This window comes from Sphaerodactylus townsendi, linkage group LG11, assembly GCF_021028975.2.
Source record: "Sphaerodactylus townsendi isolate TG3544 linkage group LG11, MPM_Stown_v2.3, whole genome shotgun sequence".
Lineage (NCBI taxonomy): Eukaryota > Metazoa > Chordata > Lepidosauria > Squamata > Sphaerodactylidae > Sphaerodactylus > Sphaerodactylus townsendi.
The window spans coordinates 29,709,440-29,729,165 of record NC_059435.1 but is presented as its reverse complement, the minus strand read 5'-3'; the positions used below and the strand labels follow the sequence as shown (position 1 = coordinate 29,729,165).

Below are 19,726 nucleotides of genomic sequence, written 5' to 3'. Positions count from 1 at the left end.
CCACTCTGCAGCATTACATGTGAATGTGTTGGTTGTGCAGGTACCTCTGCTCAGACATAGCAGTCTAGGAGAGTCCCCAGAATACTGACCACACAGTAATCTCATGAGCTGGCCATGGTCATAGGCTGGCAAGACTGGATGCCGTAGCTTGTTGAGTCTTAAAGTTGCCTCATTGTGTGCTTTGCTGGCTCATTCCAAATCAGAAAAGAAAACCTTATAATGCAAAGAGCACCCTCTATAGGCCGTTAAGAACTGTCAACTCCCCTTCAAAATTACTAAAATTACTAGGTCCTAACCAGCAATGTGCATCCTTAAGTCCTCTTGAGTTCTGTGCAAGTTAATTATTGCTACATTGCACTATACACTGCTTCAATCTTTTTTAATTTGGAGGGCATCCCAAAAGTCAACATCCACATACTGTGCACATAAATATTAGAGTGCCATGTAGGTTGTGAGAATCATTGGAGTAGAAAGCAAAGTCGGGTCCATAAGGCTGAGAATGGGGAGGCAGAGGTGAGGGGCAGAAAACATTTCATAAGCTGGACTGTTCAGTCTTCTTGTCTGACCTGCTCGTCCGGGTCTCCCATCAAGACACCTACCCTTAATGAAGTTATGTCTATTCCATACCACTCCTAATTTTCCTGCTTATATAGGAAATCCTGGTTCTTTTGCCACTACGTTTCCTGATACAGTGCTACATGTGTCTGTATCCAATCAATGGCCAGTACGTAGCCAGTCATTTAATTTGTGATGAGGCAGCCTCGCCTAATGTAACTTCTGAGAATGAAAAAGTGTGGTTAATTCTCTCTCTCCCCCCACCCCCAATCTTCTTCATGTTTCTTACTTTTATTTTCAGGTATTTGGAAATTAGCAACATGTTCAAAACTGGAAGTTAAGCTGAGGAAAGACATTTCTGCAAGGCCTTGTTAAGAACTTTGCTCTTCTTTACCCTCATGGTTGCCTGTACCTCTGAAACGATCATTTGCTCAGGAACCAAGATGCCAAACATCGCCATGTTTGAACAGCAAAAGACTTTTTTAAAACCTTGGAAGTACTAAAGAGCCTTTTGGACATCCCAGTTTAGGACGACGAATGAAGTGTGCTTTGAAGCAAGATAGTTGTCCTTGAACACTCAAGATACAACTCAGCTGTTGGTTGGCCTGATACCCTTTAAATATTAATAGCAGAACCATGTGAAGAATGTTTGTATGGATTCATCCCGTAGGACTCATTTAAGGCTGAAAAGTCCACAATCACATCCTTCTTACAAATTAACATTTAAATCCAGTAGCGCCTAAACACCAGCACTAAACACTAAACATATACCCAGGCACAAACTTTTGTCAGTCAGAACTTTCTTGGTCAGATACCTTCAGGTGCTATTGGACTCGAATTATGTTTTACTGCTGCAGATTTAGGGCTACCCTTTCCTACAGATTTTGTTGTCTCTCATGGAAGTCAGTGCTGCAACAGGGAGAGGGTTCCATGAGAAAGGCTTATAGGGCAATCCTGCCCAAAGGAATGCAGAACTTGGAAGTGCCTTGGGATGGGGCCCCAGAAAAATGCATCACCTTATGTTCCAGTAGTGCATAAAGGATACTGTGAAAGATATGGGGTACAAGCCACTCTTCCGGTGGTGCAATATATGTCAAATTTTTGCACATCCTTTTGCAGGCTCCTGTGTTCTGTGTGGCAATACACTATGTGCAAACACACGGAAACACACTAGAGCTGACATTTTCATGCTCTGTTAAAGGATGTACAGTTAGATCACTGATAGCTTTTCAGTATAACTTTAAAAGGTGCTACATAACTCAAACTTGTTTAATTCAATGCTACAAGTAGGCTGTGAAAAAATCTGCTAGTGTATTCAGGGCAGCTGAAGCCGCAGTGCACAGTATGATTCAGTGGGACAGACCTCTGTTGGTTGTAAGCTTTAATGTCATTACGGATGTCTGCTCAGCCCTATAATCACATGAACTTTTAAACAAAGCTTTTGATTTCTTAGTAGACTTTTAAAACAGTCTTGGTGGCTGAGTTTTAGTTCTGTTGCAGAGTGCTGGAACACTACGCCGGTATTAAACAACCAAATGTACAATAGTTCAGTTAGATAAGGCATAAACAATAATGTTGCTAATTGCTTTTCTGTGTTTAGAAAATACTACATAGCCAGCCTCTGAATGTCTTGCCTTGAAAACCACCTCTGAATGTCTTGCCTTGAAAACCCTCCATCTGGACAGTTGTTTGAGTCCAGCTGCATACATGCATGGGTCTCAATATCATTTCTTTGCAATTAGTTTACCCCCACCCCACTTCATAAACATGTTTCTTCAAATACATACATTTTCACCTCTGTTTGCATAGGAATGCTGTCTTAGTTTTAGGAACCTGGGTTGCTGTTCTGAACATTATACTGATAATAATGTTTTCACACATTTGGAGTTTTTAAATTCAATTCAATTAATTTTGAACATTACTGTCTCTGATTATAGAAAATATGCAAACCAATTTCTGCTGTATGGAACAGCATACTTATTTTCTTCCTTGTGTTTTCAAAAGAGGAATAAAACACAACTTGCACAGAGGCTGGTTTTAATGTCATTTTTGTTTAAAACAAAAAGAAAGGTACTAATGGAAGCATTTCAAAAAAATGAACACAGAAAGAAGGCTCAAATAATTGGATTATATGGGGAAGAGTTCAGGTTTTGCAACTTGATTGAAAGGCATTTTTGTTGAGGAAGTGAAAAGTCAAGCGAGCCTCTACTCAGAACTCAGTTTTTTTTAAATGGATGTTTTATTTATTTATAAATATTCATACCCCACCTCATTCCAGCGTCTCTAGACAATATGGAAAGATGAAAGATTTGGCTGAGGAAGGAATCACTGTCTCACTGCAAGAGACCTTCTCTTGAACAACTCTGCTTCAGACTGTAACCAACTTGTTGGGTGAGATAGATGCCTTGGAAATATTAGAAGAGCACAATGAGAAATGTTTTTGTGTGAGTTCGACCCACAGTGTTCACAGGTCCACAAGCACATGGGCATCTTTCTCATGGAGTATGTGAATCTTTCCCATAAGACAGGCACCAGCAAAAATTATTATTTCATGCAAAAAGGCCAGTGGGTTTTTCACTCAATTTTACTCAGTTCCCCTCAGTCCCCATCTTTGTGGCTTTCATTCATGCAAGTCCTATGATCCCCAACCCAGCCTTGTCAGTAATCAAATGAAACCTCCGCTTTTATTTTCACCAGAAAAGGAATCTGGATTCAGCCCTACAGGAGTAGCACCACTTTAATGGTTACAGAAGCTTTGAAGGTTACAAATACATACAGTTGGGGCAGAAAAGAGACCATTGGACTGAACCCTACTCCAGTAACCAGTTTGTTGCAGGATATCATTTAAGACTTACTATGCAGCTTTATGGAAGAAGGGTTGATTTACTCCTCAGAAATTTTGAAAAAAGTAGGCCGTTACATAGGAACAAGCCCAGAATCAAACTAAATCAAATTCACTAACATGACCTGTAAAGAGATACACAACAGTGTTGTCCGTAGGCGTCCTCCACAACTTAGAAACAGAGGAATGATCCAAGCTATTTATTTTTGAAGTATACAAGAATTTGAAAATGTGAACAACAGTGCAATCTTAATTTCATAGCTTTTTCTTGTCCTGTCTGTACAAATTAAAAAAAAGTTTCCATAAATATTGCCAGCATGCAATGTAACAGCATCAATCTTGTTTATAATAGGCAAAACAAATGGTGAATGCTTCTGAGCAATACCATGGTTCTTCATTTTAATTGCTTTCATTTGGTATTTTTGGAAAATGCTACATAGACTAAGCTAGTTAATAAAACGGAGAGATTTGACATGGCCACTAGTGTTGCAGCAATAATATTGGCAAGAGACTTCTCAGTCAACCTCACAGTCTATTGTTGCATGTTCTGGAAGCAAATATTTTAATCTTTATTACAAGTATTTATAGTAAATACAAATCAGTGCAATCTTCATTTCCACACTTTCACAATGCCATCTCGGGAAGCAGTAACTATGAATCCTTGAGTTGTCTGGAAAGTAGCAATGTCTGTAATAATGTCATGGTGTCCAACTGGCAGAGATTCTGGACCCCTTCGAGGGGTTTCATCTGTAGGACCCACCTTTTGCTTATTCTGAATTTCCTGTCAGGAGAAATTACAAAATGCGGATATGGTCAATGGTTACAAGAATGTTGTCATTGGTGGATTCTGCATGGTAGAAATATAATGGGTTGATAAAGAGAAATATCCCGGTTTGGGAAAGTACTTCTCATGGGTCCCTTCCCCAAAGTGGGATTGGCCTGTTATATTTTTCTCAACCCAGGTTTTACAAAAAACACCAACATCGTGATCTTTTTGCAAAATCACGGGTCCAACCTGCTCCCACGCAAACAGCACAGACTCCCAACCACTTTATTTTTCCCTCCCCGCCGCCCTTCTCCCACCTTTCTTTCCAGGAGCTTTTCAGTTTTTAGTGTAACATTAATTTATGGGATATCGTGAAACTGGAAAACTGGTGGTGCATGAGACCCTGTTTATTGACTGCATGCCAAATGAGTCTGCATCACAGACATCTATTAGTTCTGCTGTCGTAAGTAATTGTGATATATGTGACCGTGCTTGTGTCCTTTAAGGAAGATTTTAAAAATATTTTTAAATGATTGTGTTTTCCTTTGATGCTGTGATCAAAAGTGCTGGAACTCTATGGGGTTAAACAAGAAAAATACACAGTAGCAGACAGCCAGGGGACAGTGTTTTGCACTGCAATTGTGCAACAGTAAGTCCAGAGAAGGCTGGTATAATACAAAATGAAGAAGTACTTTGAGAAATAGCACCTGGGGTTTGGTTTGGTTTTTTCCCCCCCATTTGGACTGTCACCTATGCTGGCAGGGAGGGGGGGAAAGCAATCTGTGTGTTCAAAAACTCTCCATTTGGATGCCATTAACTAAGGCCGTTTCCGCACGGACAAAAGGAGCAACGCGATGACGTCGTAAATAGCAACGCATCCGCGAAAAAGCGTTCGCACAGACAGGCGGAGCTGCGTGCGTCAGGAGCCCCGCAGAAATGTGACGGTTCGCACGGAAGCGCTGCGGAAGCGGCGTCTCGCCACGCTCCGTTGCGGCTGCGCACTCGCGAAGCAGCGCGATTGGCTGACGTGACTGCCCTGATGTCCTGCCCGTCCCCCATCTGTCATTGCCTCCCCTCCCAGCTACTGTCAGTCCCAGTGCATGTTACCTGTGAGACCAGAGTGTGTATGGGCAGCCACCATCTGCACAGGCGACATGGATCTGGGAAAGGTGCTTGACCATGCAGGGAAATCACCAGGGACAAACGTGTGTGTGTGTGGGGGGGGGGACGGTGACCAAGCTTGGCCTTTTGGCAGTCGCCATTGTTGAGAACGGCTCCGTGGCGGCGGTTCGCACGACTGCGGCGTCGGTGCGTCACATGTGGAAAAAGAGCGCTTCGAAGCGTTTTTTGAATACGGCGTCTTCGCGCCGATTAAGCGTTTTCGCGACGGCGCGACTGCGCACCTCCGCCGCTATGCGTGCGAACGCTCTCGCTCTGACGTTTCTTTTCCCGTTTCCACGACGTCATATTTCGCCCGTGCGGAAACGGCCTTAGTCAAGTCTTTACTAATATAAGGATGTTGAAACTGGTCTCAGAATCAAACTTGGATAAGAAAATAAGAAATAGCATACCTGAACCACTTCTGTGCCTTCAATGATTTTTCTGTAGTAAGAAACAGATGGGCCGCTGGAACCCCCAGCAACAACATAAGACCTCTCAGGGTATGCTAAATCCCAAAATCTGAAAAAAGCCAACACTACATTAAAAATTTGGATAGAATTCTTATAGTCTTTAAAATAATTTTCTGATGTTACTATTATGAGAAATGCAGTACAGAATCACTCCAAAAGTCTTTCCAGCTTTGCACCTGGTTTACTAATGATTAGATTTCAGGGCTTCCAGAAGAATAAGAACATAACAGACAGCCTGCTGGATCAGACCAGAGTCTATCTTGTCCAGCACTCTGTACTCGCAGTGGCCCACCAGATGCCTTTGGGAGCTCACATTCAGGATGTAAAAGCAATGGCCTTCTGCTGCTGCTGCTTCCAAGCACCTAATCTGCTAAGGCATTTGCAATCTCAGATCAAGGAGGATCAAGATTGGTAGCCATAGATTGACTTCTCCTCCATAAATCTGTCCAAGCCCTTTTTAAAGCTATCCAGGTTAGTGGCCATCACCACCTTCTGTGGCAACATATTCCAAACACCAATCACGCGTTGAGTGAAGAAATGTTTCCTTTTATTAGTCCTAATTCTTCCCCCCAGCATTTTCAATGTATGCCCCCTGGTTTTAGTATTGTGTGTGAGAGAAAAAAATGTCTCTCTGTCAACATTTTCTACCCCATGCATAATGTTATAGACTTCAATCATATCTCCCCCTCAGATGTCTCCTCTCCAAGCTAAAGAGTCCCAAACACTGCAGCCTTTCCTCATAAAGAAGGTGCTCCAATCCCTCAATCATAAAACACAAGTAATGTGTTTTATGTGCCATCAAGTTACTTCCAATTTATGACGACCCCCTGAATTAATGATCTCCAAAATGGGCTACCATTAATGTTTTGTTCAAATCTTGCAAACTGGAGGATTGCTTCCTTCTACAAACTGGAGGCTTGCTTCTTCTACATTTCTACATTCACAAATAACAATGCAATCCTAAACAGACTTACACACTTCTAAGACCATTGACTCTGATGGATTTAAAAGGGTGTAACTTTGCTAAGGACTGTATTATTATTCCTTCGGTGAAACACACATCTCCCTCAAGAGGACAGATCCCCTATTCCATCAATCTGGAATGTGCCCTGGATGTGATCTAGGAACGCCACCTTTACAGACAGGTATTAAAAAAAAGATGCCTCAGAAAAGGCACTGCCTTACTTCTGACAGGTTTTGTGCAAACAAGAGATATAGTCATCAATGTCTCTTGGAAATTACCTTATCTTCATATCAGAACCTGCAGTCAGTAATATGGGATTTCCATCTGCAGGGCTGCAGTATATTCCATGAACACTATGAGGTGAAGACTAATGAGCAGAAAGGCAGGGATTGTTAATTACAGTCAATTTATAGTCATTTTTAAAAGCAGCAGAATCAAGCTATGAATCCTAAAGGCATTTACACACCTTGAGCTTCTGTAGAGTTTGGATTTATATCCCACCTTTCTCTCCTGTAGGGAGGCTCAAGGTGGCTTACAAGTTCCTTTCCCTTCCTCTCCCAGCAACAGATACCTTGTGAGGTAGGTGGGGCTGAGAGAGTTCCAAAGAACTGTGACTAGCCCAAGGTCACCCAGCAGGAATGTAGGAGTGTGGAAACACATCTGGTTCACCAGATTAGAATCCACCTGCTCTTAACCGCTATACCATGCTGGCTGAGTAACCATTTTTTTTACAGTAATCTTTTTTAGTTGAAGAAAAATTGAGTGCAAGATTTAAGAATTCAACATTTTACACTAAAATGTTTTAAATTATGTTCTGGATATCTACTGTATGGAAGCAGTACAGTTGGCCCTGTCTGCATCAAGTGCAAATCAGCAGAGGGCTGCAAAATTTCACGCCCCCCCCCCCCTTTCAAAAACCAGAAAGCCGAACCTGCAATTCTGAAAGAGGAGGAGCACTGCTTGCCCACAATGTGAACCGCCGGTCACCTGTTTCCATATCCCACATGGAGACTTCATTATTGCCTTGGACAGCTATGGAAAAACCATCAACAACAGTCATGGCAAAAGCATGGGGTGGGGGTGTGTGGGGTGGGGGTGGGATTACACTTACAGCTTCTTAAACAGGTTTGCTCTGGCATTCTACTCCAACAGCATTTGAAACATTAAATGAGTTGAAAACAAAATGATAGCTGCTTCTCACAGCATTCGCTGCAATCCATTCTTGTGAAAATGCCCTCACTTCTAAGACATTCTTATTCTGCTTCAGTGTTTACAGTACTCTCACACCTCTTCTTCATGACAGACAGAGGGAGAGAGCTCCAGCTCCTATGAGTCCTGACAGAATATTCCAACTGGCAGGGAGACTCTTCTCCTCCCCCCCCCCCCCCCCACCAAGTTGCTACATGGTTCTGCCCTCATCAACAAGCTTCCAAGCCCTGCGGGGATAGGGCGGGATATAAATTTGATAAAATAAAAATAAATGCACCCCCCCCCATCCGTAAGCCATCTTCTGCTCTTTCAAAACCCTAGTCCACAATCATGCAGACTTTTAAAGTGCTTCTTCCATGAGCCTGTCCCTTTACACACCTTAACCTGATGAATAACTCTATATTCTTATGAACTGACATGCAGCTGAATAGAACCATTGTCTGCTGCTCCCGGTCCTTCCCCGACAACCAAAGATGCTCCCAGGTGAGCTTCCTCTCTTGATAGTTCTTAAAATAATACTTCCCTTTGCCAAATGCAAATGCTACGAATGTTAAAACTGACGGAAACCATAGTACAAAAAAACAGCTATTATTAACTCTTCTCTGATTTTAAAGCAAGCTTCTCTTAAATAATTAGCTTCAACAGGACAGCTCTAATAAGGTTACCAATCCTAGTAGCCAAGAATAGTAAAGATTTCAGCTTCACAAACTTGCTTCACCATAAGATTCAGTCTGCACTCCTGGATTTGCGGAAGCAAGACATCCAAGTTCAAACATGGTAAATGAGTCCCAACTTGTCAACACTGGAATTACTGAAGAAAAGGAAAGAAGACGAGCTCTACCTGCGATAACCCACGACTGGGAGAGGGGATGCATCAGCAGGCGTCTGATCCGCGCTCTGGAAGGGTGGGAATGGCTCGAAATAGGTAACTGGAACCTCATATCCCAGCATGCCATGGTACCACTGCTTGTGCCTTGTGAATAAAAGATAGTCCCTGTCACCAACTTACAACATTTTAAGTCACATCCGATAGAACAGAAATCAGTATGTAGAATATTCAGACACCTTTCTCTCTTCTACAACTACAGCACTTCTCTGAAAATCGACAATGTATTTTATTGCTCATGCTGTGATTGCTTGCACAACAGTCTTGTATAGCAAGTTAACATTAAGATGCTGAATCTTTGACAGAAGTAGGAAATCAAATGCAGAGCCAAGACCAACTCTACAATCTCTGGGTTATGCCGGTCTTCCTGAAAGTAAACATGGTCTTGCAAATGGCAATTTTAAGAACACAGAAATTCTACATGTGTACTGTTATTATTCATGAAATACTGCAAACAGTATCTTACCAATACAGAGCCAGCATTGGTGTATGTCCACAGCAAATGAGGTTATAAGTCCCAACCTTAAATCATGCTTTAATATCCAGGCGTTGTTAGAGGATCTGAGGTCCCATCCAACTAAGGAACCATTCACTGTGGCATAAGCCAGCACAGACTGGGCCCCCGAATTGAAGTGATGCATGTCTACAACACAGCCATCGTCCTTCTGATCTAGAAACCTGGGTGTAAAGAAGGAGCTGGTGATCATCCTGTTTAAGTACTGATGAAATTCTACATGGTCTTAGAAGTTGTTGTTCTTTCCTATGCACTACATTTTTGGGATACATAGCAAGCTGCAGCAGTGAATCTTACAGGAGATTCCATCTCTGTAAGAACTTCCTTATTTCTCAGTCCCTTGGCCCATGTTAGGAGGAACATGAAAAAAAAGTTCTCTTAAAACAGTATTCCTCTATTTCTCCCTACATCCACAATTAGCTTAAGCTCTGAACTGTGAATCTAAGGTCGATTCCCCACCAAAAAAACTGAATGTAGATACAAACCGGTTTGGGAAAAACCGGGACCTTTTCAGTGTGGTTTCAGCATCCCCACTGCAGCTTCTGCCCCACAAATAATCCTTGTTCCCAGAAACGCAGCAGCAACGAAGGATTTCCCACTGAGGTGGATTGAACATGCGATCCGCTCAGGGGCTATCCTGATTGGCTGTTGCGTTGTGTTGGGGTGGGAATTTTTTTCCCCGAAATTCCGGATCCACATCTCTGCAAGCATGCGCAGAATGACCCTATGCGGAAACGAAGGAACGGGCGATTAAAGCGAAGCCCTGTTTCTGCGCGCCTCCATGTAGTCAGATCTATGTGGATACGATGAGTAGCACTGCTTTGTATTGCCTTCTACTAAGTCAATCAGTCAAAACTGGCCCCATGTTGCTACGTATCCACGTGGATCTCTGGTCCGTGAAATTTTTTTAAAAGGCTGCGCGCGCATCGCGCACAGCCCACTGCGTTCTCATTGGATGGGAGGCTCCACGTCACTACCAGTGGCAGGAAAAATGAATCCAGATTCACCCCGCCCTCCCAACCGCTCCAGATTGCCCAAGCATTTTTTGAAAAGGTCTACTTTCTTGCAGGTTCTAAAATAACACGTGGTGGGGGGGGGGGGGGAGTACCAGAAACGGGATGAAAGTGTGTTCGGCGCTGGTGCAGTGGGGAGTTCTGCTGGAAACCTGGATATTTTGTGTGAATCTTCAGTGGGGAATCGACCTAAGAGTTGGCTCATTTGCACACGCGAAAAAATAAAGTGCAAGAATCCTGAGGGTTGTAGAATGAGCAAACAAGAGTTGCCATTTTGAGTGCACCCTCATGTTAAATATGTCTCTGTATGTTCAAATCTAACATCAGAAAGGAAGGTTCTAGTCCACCCTATTTCCTGTGTGCTACTCTTCTGCAGGGAAGTGGTTTTTTTTATTGGGATACATTCAAAATGGTTATCCTGCACTCTGAATTGTTCCTATCCATTCTAGCCTCTATTTTCTACTGTATGAACAGTAGAAAATTTCAGCGTCCCCACTGGAGAATCCCCCCTCCCTCTCCCTTGCATGCCACCCTTCCCTCCACCTCCCTCCGCTAGGGTGGGTGGGCCATGTCCAGATGCTGAGCCCCCTCCCCCTCTCTTGCATGCCACCCCTCCGTCCCTCCCCTTCCGGACACCCCTCCCTCCCTCTCTGCTAGGGTGTGTGGGCCATATTCAGATTCCGGGCCCCCTCCCCCTCCCCTTGCATGCCACCCCTCACTCCCTCTCCTCCCTGTCTTTTCATTCCAGTATACAGCTTGTAACTTGCCACTTGAGTCCAAAGAGACTGTCACTATGAGCTGCTAATGACAGCAGCAATAATTTAATGAAAAGACTGTTACACACCTGCTTTGTATTGGAAGGATTTTAGGAGATTTGGGTAGCTTCGAAGCTTCAATCCCAAGAAGTTGAATGGCTCCATTATCTGAAGCTATAGCCAAGTAGTGAGAGCCTTGGCAAAAGGTAAGTGTCGTCACTCGCCCTCCAATTCGAGAATATGTCAAAATGGATCTATTTTAGGAAGCAGAAAGGCACGTGCGATTAGTGTTGTCTAGCCATTCCACATGAGGGGGATGCAACTACTGAATAATGTATTGTACAGCAAATACTCTTATAATCGAGCCAGATCTCCCTCACCCTCTCAGCTCACTGAGGCAGGCAAACCACGCTCTGACTAGGCTTGTCAGATTTCCCACCTTTTCACAGGAACTGCTTAAAATAGTAGTGTGAGGTAAAATATAAGCACTATTGATGAGCCCTGTTACTCTCCCAGAAGGTAAAAGGAGCCCATTGTTTTAAACTTTTGGCAAACCCCTTCTCAAGGCACAAAAAACAATACTGAGGCAGATTTCGAACTTAAACAGAATCAGAGATTTGTTTGTTAAATGGGAGATGGGAATGGGAGATAACTTGGATGGAAAGTAAAGAGGCAGGAGAAAATATATACAAAAGAGCTTTTAAAAGTCACTTTTCAGTTTCTGGTTTTCAGGCCCAGGCTTACTAAGTTTTATTAGTTTCAGTTCAAATGCAAGTACAACAGCTTAGATATTATTTAGGTGATACAGTTATTTAAGATGGTACTGTCATGACCCCAAAGGCATTCTTAGCATTTTGTACTGAAATTTCAGTTGTCCCTTTATACAGAATGGGTTTAGATATGTTTTGTATAGTATTCAATGGGAGGGAACCTAATTTAGTTCTGTCCCTTTAAGAAGCCCTAGGGTTGGTGTTCTACGGCAGTTATTACCCAGCAACCCGTCTGGTTTTGGCAGTTAGGTGCCAACGGAAGCTGGGTGGCAGCAACAAGTTAGACAGTCAAAGATGTTATAGGCTCACAGTATTTACGTTAATAAGTTCCAACCTTCAGAAAGTTTCTGCAACAAAGTAACCTTTATTTAGTTAGACCAGGGAGGAGTCAGGGTCTGTCAACGTTGTTACAATTAAAGCTTTAAGTGTTGAACTGTTAACTGAGTCAGTGAGTCTTACATTCTGCTTTGGCCGGGTGCAGGGCACCTGTAAAGGTTTCAATGGTGTTGATGGAAAGGGCAGCCGCCTAACCTTGAGTACATTCCACAGCCCGGGCGATGGGCCAGCTTCGTCGGCGGAGACTTTATCTCTGCGCGGGAGATGAGGTCTCCGTTCCCATGGGAAGCCGGGAGGGGGATGGGATGGACAGAGTTATAACCCGTGCTTCTGGCGGGAAGTGTCATTCCTGCCACTGCGTGTACTTGAGCTTTCTAAGATGTCTGAATAAACGGTCTTTTTCACCAAAGAGCCTTTTATTTCTGCTTCTATGGAATTCCTTACATTGTGGCAGGAATCTTAATTCATCTATATCCCTAGTGCAGTGGACCTCTGGTGTCTCGCCATGGAGAGGTTGAACATTACTGCGGAAGGTGCGGTAGCCCCCAAAGAGGGCTCCAACCTTTCCCTTCTGGATCTGGAGGAACCGGGCGGGAGAACGGGAAGCCTCGCTGGTGACTCTTCCCCGCCCCTCAGATCAGCACGAAGTCTTCCTTTACTCCGTTGGAACGAGGGACCTGACGACGCACCATGGGGACTTACATGAATCGCTTGGGGCGCTGTCTATGGATCGAAGCCTGTGGATCGGATCTCTCACCCGCTTTCGGATGGATTACAAACCTCAGATGCAACCTTCCGTCATGGAGGAGAGACGGGCCTGACCACCTTTCATGCGGCAACCCAGGGAGTCCATTGAACGATTCCTGGACTCGCATTTTGGTGATGCTCCCAAAGAACCACACCGTGGCATTAAAGCACTGGGGCCCGTCCGGCGGACGCTTGGACTAAACCTGGGATTGGGAGGGGTATCCGCATCGGCTTCCGACCGGACCCCCCTGATCCTCGGTCAGCGGCTGCACCTGAGGTGCTCCCAGGGAGCTACCGGTGGCTACGGTGTCTCCGATGTCTCGCTTCCTGACGCATGATGAGTCCGAAGAAAGAGTTTTACACTCCCAGCCGGATCCGCTCCCTCTCCCATCGAAAAGAAAACCTGGGATGAGGAAGTGGGCCGACTCGCGCAGATGCCCAAGAAGCATGGAACCATGAACGCCAGCTATGGGAGGAGGAACGGGCACAAAGCTGCAGCAAGAGAGCGAAAACCTGCAGAGGGACCTGGAACAGCAACGCAAAGAAGTCCAACTCGAAAGCTGGACCGTGCAAGCAAGGATGCGCCTCCAACGGCAATATGCGCAAAATCTGGCCGGGGTCCATGATAAGGTCCTGGAACGCTTCCAAACTGGATTTACAGCGGCAACGCCAAAGCGTTTGTGCTTTCCTGGCGCGACGCAAAGTGAACTTGGCATTGCAGCTATGGCTAAACGGGACTAACTGGCTAAACTGGAACGAGAAAAAGCAGCCTCTGCATGCGCATTCAGGACGCATTAACCCGCTAGCGAGAGAGAGCTGGCTGCCTTGGAGAGGGAACTGAGGGAAGCAGCAGACCAGGAGGTCCCAAGTTGGAAGCTACATTGTCACTGATACTGCCGGCGCCAGAGGGGGGCGAACGCTGTTAGTCCTGCCACCTTCCAAAAGACCAGCTCCCACCGGAACGCCAGCGGCACCGGCATTAATAATGCCACCGATCCCGGCCCCCCCCGTGCAAACGCTGCCTGCCCAACCTTGCTCAACCTGCGCATCCGCTACCCTGCAGGCTTAAGAGCCTTGGAAAAGGGTTACTACAGGCCCCCCCGATACTCGCCCATTTTGATGGCACCTTTCCAAACTCCCCTCACTTCATCTTTACAACCTCGATGCCCACATGGAGGACCACATGATTTATACCGGTCTGAGCGCCGAAAAATACGTGACATCGGCTCAGTCCTGGATGGGGCAGCAGCCTAATCGGTTTGTGACCCTTTTGGATTTACAAGATGAAGACTCTCGCGACGGGTGCCCGTGATTCCTCCAAGCTTTCCTTTAAGAGCTGCGCTTCCAAGATCCGGGCGACGAAAATGAAGCTGAACGCACTATCAAAACTATCCAGCAGGGTAAACCGCTCGCTTGCAGAATTTGCCCGCGAATTTGCGTGCGGCGGCTGCTCAATTCCCTCCTGAGTGGTGGGCTCGCTGAACGCATGAAATGCTAATACTTCTCGGATGCGGTGGACGGGTAAAGCTGGCGCGGAAACGGTGTTTTTAATTCGGGTTCCTCGTGATCTATCGCTGATTAATCCAGTTGGGGATCCCAGGTGGCGTCTCGCTTGGAATGGCTGCGTGCCGGAGGTCACTTCACTGGCTTTCGCTTGCCACCGCAGGCCTTACCAAGGCAAAGCCCAGCCGCCCCCACCGAGACTACCTCTGAGCTTCGCCGCCGACTGGGATTGTGTTTTACCGCGTGGAGGACCAGGTCATCTAGCCGCCAACCGTCCGAAGAAACAAAAACCAACCGCTCCAGCCATGCGCACCCCGTCTGCCAAGCCACCACGCAAGTCGGGGTCAGCCTCCGACGGGCTCTTCTAAGGCGTGTCATCGAAGGCGTACCCAGAGGAGGGGGAAGTAGCTGTTTGCCTTTTCTTTCAGCCCCCATGGATATGGGTCCGACTTTGACGTGGGTGAGTAAAGGCAGCGCCTCCCATTACTGTCCAAGCGCTTCTGGCCAACCCCGCTAAACATAATGGCATTATAGCCTCGGCCCTTGTGGATTCTTCTGGCTGCTCCCCATTGCTTAATGCGGCCCCAGGTGGCAGAGGAGCTAGGTCTGGACCAAATTTCCCTGGCTAAGCCTATACTATTCACCCAAATGGACGGGCAGCCCTCTCGGGAACTAAGGATCCGCCCAGTTCAAAACACAACCGGTTCTCCTCGGCCATGCTCTAATTCATTGGGAGGAAAATAGTTTTATTTTACCAGTGGCCAAACACTCAGTAGTTTTGGGCATGCCATGGTTATTGTTACATGAACCAAAGTTCATTTGTAAAGAACGGATCTTAGAATTCACTGACCCCTCCCCGCGGTGAACACATAAATAGGGAGGAAAACTCAACTTCTCCCTGACACACCCCCCTCCCTGGCTTCATCAGCGATTGCCCCCGATTCTATTGGCATCCCACCGTGTGTACCAAGATCTAGCCAGAGCTTTCAGGAGCAAGAATGCGATCAGTTGCCACCCCATAGAGACACTGACTGCAAAATCAAGTATACAGCCAGGGGCTAACCGCCCAAAGGTAGAATCTACCGTGATGAGTCCCAATGAGGAGAAGGAACTGCGTGCCTTCTTGGACAAGAACTCCGCTCGCGGGTTCATACCGGGCGGGCTACCAAACACCACCCACGCTGCTCCCCGCTTTGTTTGTAAAAAAAAAAGATGGGTCCTTACGGCTTTGCACAGATTATCGAGGTCTCAATGCAGTCTCCCTGTCCAATAAATATCCTTTGCCTTTTGATCATTAATCTTTTAGATGCACTCGGGCAAAGGGCGCATCTTTACTAAATTAGACTCTGGAGAGAAGCTTACTACATGGCCAGAATTGCTGAAGGTTATGAACACTTGACTGCGCTAACACAAAGTTTGGACAGTTTGAATACTTAATAATGCCATTCGGGTTATGTGGGGCCTCCTGGCTTTTATGGCCCTCATCAACGAAGTTCTCCATGATTTATTGTACAAGGGAGTTGTGGTACACTTAGATGACGCTTTAATTTATTCACAAACCATAGAAGAGCATAGAAGCATTGGTTCGGGAAGTATTGAAACGCTTGCTCGACAACTCTCTCTTTGCCAAACTCTCCAAATGCTGTTTCCACCAGACCTCCATTGACTATTTGGGTTACTCAGATCTCGCCGAGGGCTTAAAAATGGATCCTGCTAAAATTGACGCGGTCCTCCAATGGCTCGCCCCCACCCAAACTTGCTAAAGAACCCGCAATCTTTTCTGGGTTTTGCTAATTTCTATCGTGGACTTTATACCCCAACCCGCTGAGCTGACTCTCCCTCTCACAGACCTCTTACGCACTAGAAGCGGAAAGATCCACTTGTCCATGGCCAAGCCCGGGGCCCCCCTTTTCCCTGGTCTGAGGAATGTCAAACAGCCTTTTCAGCTCTTAAAAGTCTGCTTTTTTTACCACCGAACCCATCCTAAAGCTAACCCTGACCCAAGATCTCCCATTTGTGGTTCACGTGGATGCCTCCCGGACAAAGCGCTTAGGGGCAGCCCTGTTGCAGAAAAATAAAGCGATGGTAGGCTGGTTCCGGTGTGCTTATTTATCAAAAGAAATTCTCCAGCCGTGCTGAACTCAACTGGACTGTGGGAGATAAAGAGACTGCAGCCATCAAAGTAGCACTCTCCACTATGGCGCCACTGGCTGGAGGGGGGGGCTAAACACCCCTTCCAGGTTTGGTCGGATGCACAAAACCTGGCCGCTCTGCCTTCCACCCCCCCCCTCAAGATGTCCATGCGAACAACTCCATTGCTGGGCCGCATTTCTTTTCTCGCTTCTCTTTCACAGTTCTGGCTTTTTTCCCTGGGAAAACCAATAGAAGCACTGGTTGACGCTGGCTCTCAGCCTACCCGAGGAGGGTGGAGCTGCCTTACGTAGACATTCCACGCGACTGTTCTCTCCCCTCCCAGTTAGGGACTGGCTGTCCACCCGATCTCAAACGCTCCACTCCTCCTTCGGCCGCCCATTCCTGAGTCTCGCTCTCACTTTCACTAACTGGAATTCGAGGGAGGCCCGGGGCTGCCACGAAAGCCTCCAGCTGGAGGAAAGTGACTCCCAATTGGCGTTTGGAAAATGGAGTTTGGCCGAGGGGGGAGTGTTGGTACGATGCGTCCCCTCCCTCCCATGAAGCAGATTCCTTTGAAGCCTGCCAATGCGATGCCCGCCTCGGCTGGACATTTTGGCTTTCTGAAAACTCTGCATTTTGGCCCGCCGCCAGTTCTCTGGGTGGGCGCCGCAATGCGCAAGGAACATTGGGGAGGGTATGTCTATTGTAAAGGCTGCTCTGTTTGTGCAGAAGCCAAAACCATTCCGCTGGAAAGCCCCATGGCTGCTGTTGAAACCCTCCTCCGGTGGCTCTCACTCTTGCCATGCGGAAGTCATCTCCATGGATTTTATTACAGATTTGCCCGAAAAGTCCACGGCAACACGGTCTCAGGGTGGTGGTGGACTTATTTTCTAAACAAGCCCATTTTATTCCATGTAGCTTCCCATCCCTCCTCCGCCTCCTAAGTTAGCACGGGCTGTTCATTCCAACATGTTTACCGGCTCACACTACTGCCCCTCAAGTAAGGTGAGTCTCCGACCGCTGCCCCCAATTCATTATTTCTAAGAAGTTCTGGAAGGCGTTTTTGGGGTTGTTAGGGGCCTCAACTGTCGCCGCCCCCTACCACGCTCAAAGTGACGGTGAGTCGGAGAGAACGAACAGAACCCTAGAGCAGTATTTACGTTGTTACACCAACTACCACCAAGACAATTGGTGCGAGCTCATTCCGCTTATGAGTACGCCTATAACAATGCGGCACATAGCAGTACAAAGAAAACCCCCTTTGAAATTGTGTCTGGTCGCTCCTTCCCGGCCGTTGCCGCAACTACCCACGACAGCTTTGGATCCTCCAGAGTTTCAACAGTGGATTTCATCCCTAGTCGAGGGATGGAAATCGGTCCAGACCGCCTTCACAACAGGCTAAGGACTCCCAAAAGCTGCAGTTGGATAAGCACCGGCCGGATTTTCCTCTGCGTGTGGAAGCGTGGGTGTATTTGTCTACCAAAAAACTTCAGAGACGTGCATAAATTTTCCAAACTAGGCAAAGATTCGTTGGTCCTTTTCAGATTATTAAAGTGACTAATGATGTCACTGCCCGATTGGATTTGCCTAACTCTCTTAGTAACATTCATCCTGTCTTCCATTCCAGTTTACTCAAGGAGGCTCCCGCTTCCGATGCCTGGCACGACCAAGCGGAGAGACCCCCACCGACTATTATTGATGGCCACAAGCACTACGAAATTGACGCCATCCTGGACTCTCGCTTTAATCGCAAACGCTTGCAATATTTAGTCTCTTGGGTGGGATATTCCTCTGGGTATAATCAATGGGTTTATTCCGAAAATATTGACGCCCCCACCCTTATTTCTGCTTTCCACCGCGCTTTTCCGCATAAACCTGGGGGGGAGGGGTCTTCTTTAAGGGAGGCAGAGTGTAAAGGTTTCAATGGTGTTGATGGAAAGGGCAGCCGCCTAACCTTGAGTACATTCCACAGCCCGGGCGATGGGCCAGCTTCGTCGGCGGAGACTTTATCTCTGCGCGGGAGATGAGGTCTCCGTTCCCATGGGAAGCCGGGAGGGGGATGGGATGGACAGAGTTATAACCTGTGCTTCTGGCGGGAAGTGTCATTCCTGCCACTGCGTGTACTTGAGCTTTCTAAGATGTCTGAATAAACGGTCTTTTTCACCAAAGAGCCTTTTATTTCTGCTTCTATGGAATTCCTTACAGCACCTACATAACCACCTGGGAAGTAGAACAGGCACTGTTTCTCAAGGTGCTCTGGCTAATGGATTGTTACACAGGATCCTAACACAGGCTGGTACATTTATGCAGTACCCTCACAATCAGCCTTCTCTCAGTAAGGAACCCTAAACTAAAAAAATATATCACTCTCTTGAGGAAACAAAGCAAAACCCAATACTCCAGACTAATTGGTCCCTGGAATTCTTCCTCTTTCCCTAGAAGATCTATTCCTCTCTGGTTTATGTATATGGCCCCCTATGGAAAGACTCTTGTCCTCTACCTCAACTCTGGCCTTCCAATCCAATAAACCATCAGTTTTCTAGACTGGGTATAATATTGCTTTCAGCACGACTGTCACCAGTCAGGTTTGCCACACACACTGACTGAAATACCCATCATAGATTATATGTTTCACACAGTTAAGGTACTCAGATGTTTACTCATAGGAATCCAGATCCAAAAACCCTCAAACTTTTCTGGACAGAAAGATAGCTCCTCCCTATCTGGGTCATCCAGTTGCTACACCAGAGTGATGGATGGCCCACCAAATCAGGTGCTTCCCTGTTCCTTGGCATTTAGTTCCTACTCTGACTTGCCAACAACCTAACTACAGCCAGACCTGTATTTTTTTAATTCTTTTTCACTGCACAGTCCATCAATCATCCTTTAAAATAATTTTTTTTTACTTATTGATAAACTGTAGCTTTAGACTTTGTCACCCTAAGCAGTGACTTTTGTCTTATTACCACTATTGGCATTTTGTATTTTATAATTTCTGTTTATCTATATTTTATGATTTCATGCTTGTTATAAACATGTGATTACAACAATAAACTTGTCTATCTACCCAAACAGGTTGGTCACACATCATGTCTCTACTTT

General features: G+C 46.0%; 2 protein-coding genes across 4 annotated transcripts in view; one reads left to right on the top strand and one right to left on the bottom strand.

The window, feature by feature from the left end:
- The window catches only part of LOC125440828 (collagen alpha-6(VI) chain-like), a 75,081-nt gene extending 72,385 nt beyond the window's left edge, over window positions 1-2,696 (top strand). Inside the window, exon 39 of the mRNA XM_048510858.1 lies at window positions 857-2,696. Within this exon, the coding sequence (XP_048366815.1) occupies window positions 857-871 (15 nt within the window). The 3' untranslated portion in view covers window positions 872-2,696. The remainder of the gene's footprint in view (window positions 1-856) is intronic.
- Window positions 2,697-3,582: 886 nt separating this feature from the next.
- The window catches only part of PIK3R4 (phosphoinositide-3-kinase regulatory subunit 4), a 35,307-nt gene continuing 19,163 nt past the window's right edge, over window positions 3,583-19,726 (bottom strand). For all 3 annotated transcript variants that reach the window (XM_048510859.1, XM_048510861.1, XM_048510860.1), the window contains exons 14-20: window positions 11,225-11,389; window positions 9,320-9,531; window positions 8,809-8,940; window positions 7,690-7,790; window positions 7,037-7,125; window positions 5,735-5,843; window positions 3,583-4,178 (exon numbers count right to left, since the gene is read on the bottom strand). In XM_048510859.1, the coding sequence (XP_048366816.1) occupies window positions 4,008-4,178; window positions 5,735-5,843; window positions 7,037-7,125; window positions 7,690-7,790; window positions 8,809-8,940; window positions 9,320-9,531; window positions 11,225-11,389 (979 nt within the window). In that variant the 3' untranslated portion in view covers window positions 3,583-4,007. The remainder of the gene's footprint in view (window positions 4,179-5,734; window positions 5,844-7,036; window positions 7,126-7,689; window positions 7,791-8,808; window positions 8,941-9,319; window positions 9,532-11,224; window positions 11,390-19,726) is intronic.